Genomic DNA, 2024 nt, shown 5'->3' with positions numbered 1-2024 from the left:
CACCAGACTTTTCAAACTAACAGACGACTTCTCTCCAACAGATTTGAAAAGGAAGTATTTGACCTAAATTATCAGGACCAATTAAATATTTCTCAGGTAACATTTCTATATCTTTTTATTGTTATTATTGCAATATAATGTTTCATCTGCATTACTATGGCCTTCTAATAACACAAGTTATGTAGATGTGACTGAAGATGTGAATAAATATATGACATACACAACGACAATATTGGCTGATTTTCCTTAGTTGTTGTGATGTATCAGATGGTAAAGGACTGCAACAAGTAGTGAAATGTTATGAAAACCATCCAACATGTTCCATCATGGAAAAATGAATTTGAAATGATGATGATGATGATTATGGCAATAGATATGTGTATGCATGAAGACAGAAGGTTAAATAGCAAGAGAGAGAGAGATAGGAGCATAGAAAAACATAGGTCAGAAAATGTAACTATTGGGAGTGATAAATTCATGGAAATAATAAGTTGGTTATAACAATACAATCAGTGGAATGTATTTTATTAGCAACAAATAAACCTGTACAATGAATGTGATATATCTTAGTAATAATGATTTTCACCTAGGTACAAGGCCACAAATTTGATAGAAAAGGATAGTTAATTATATCAACCCCAGTGTTTTACTGGTAATTATTTTATCAACTTCAGAAGGATGAATGGCAAAGTCAGCCTTGGTGGGGATTTGAACTCAGAATGCAGAGAGTCGTAACTAAATACTTCAAGCCATTTTGTTCACCACTCAACCAATTCTGCTATCTACCACTCATAATAATAAACAATAACTTAAGTAACTTTAAAAGTAAACACAACAATATAACAACAACAATAATGAACAATGAACAAATATCTGCTATTTGATATTATTGTTATAATACTGAGGAAAGAAAATATACTGGTTTTTATAAACTGGCACTTCACCGTTATAGTTGCCATTGTGGTTACCATAATTCTGAGTCAATGTTTCTAAGGGTTGCCAAGATGTTGGTCTTTCATACAGAACATCTTTATTCAAAAGAGGTTTGGTAAATTTTGAAGAGAGATTCATACCTGTTTGGTGTTCAGAACAAATATCTATATGAGACAATGAATGGCTTTCCTGCTGAGACTGTTGCTGTTGTAAATGACCATCATCTCTAGATGATAGTTCCTTACTTTTTATACCAACAAGCATTTCATTATCTGCACTAACAAAGCAGTTTTCTTGCATAATATTAGCCTGGTTAACGATACCATAGTAAACATTCTTGTTGGCTTTGATGTTATTCTCCTTTACAATATCATTACCACCATTTTCTGTATACGTCAATGAAGAATGTTCATACTCAGCAAGAGAATTGGTGGATGGAATATTTTCTTTATCCTTCTCTGGAATTGAGAAATCTTTGTAAGCAGCAGCAAAGTGTGTATGTATCTAGAAAACAAAAAAAAAACGAATTGAAAAATATTCTAGTCTATAAAAGATTTTAAAACATAAAAGATATAAATTAACTGACAAATAATCAGTATTGATTATCATAAGTGCAAAAATTTTGCATATACTCTTTTACGCTTTTAATCTTTTACTTGTTTCAGTCGTTTGACTGTGGCCATGCTGGAGCACCACCTTTAGTCACACAAATCAACCCCAGGACTTATTCTCTGTAAGCCTAGTACTTATTCTATCAGTCTCCTTTGCCGAACCACTAAGTTACAAGAACGTAAACACACCAGCATTGGTTGTCAAGCGATGTTGGGGGGAACAAGCACAGACACACAAACGTATACACACACACACACACACACACATATATATATATATATATATACATACATATATACGACATGCTTCTTTCAGTTTCCGCCTACCAAATCCACTCACAAGGCCTTGGTCGGCCCGAGGCTATAGTAGAAGACACTTGCTCAAGGTGCCACACAGTGGGACTGAACCCAGAACCATGTGGTTCATAAGCAAGCTACTTACCACATAGCCACTCCTATGCCTATCAGAAAAAGTATTAC

General features: G+C 33.9%; 1 protein-coding gene across 1 annotated transcript in view; it reads right to left on the bottom strand.

The window, feature by feature from the left end:
• Window positions 1–508: 508 nt before the first annotated feature.
• The window catches only part of LOC106867489 (uncharacterized), a 35884-nt gene continuing 34368 nt past the window's right edge, over window positions 509–2024 (bottom strand). The window contains exon 6 of the mRNA XM_014912374.2: window positions 509–1437. Coding sequence (XP_014767860.1) covers window positions 877–1437 — 561 coding nt within the window. The 3' untranslated portion in view covers window positions 509–876. The remainder of the gene's footprint in view (window positions 1438–2024) is intronic.

The sequence above is a fragment of the Octopus bimaculoides genome, chromosome 2 (assembly GCF_001194135.2).
Source record: "Octopus bimaculoides isolate UCB-OBI-ISO-001 chromosome 2, ASM119413v2, whole genome shotgun sequence".
Classification (NCBI taxonomy): Eukaryota; Metazoa; Mollusca; class Cephalopoda; order Octopoda; family Octopodidae; genus Octopus; species Octopus bimaculoides.
Note: the sequence above shows the minus strand (reverse complement) of the source record. Positions and strands in the feature narration are given on the sequence as shown.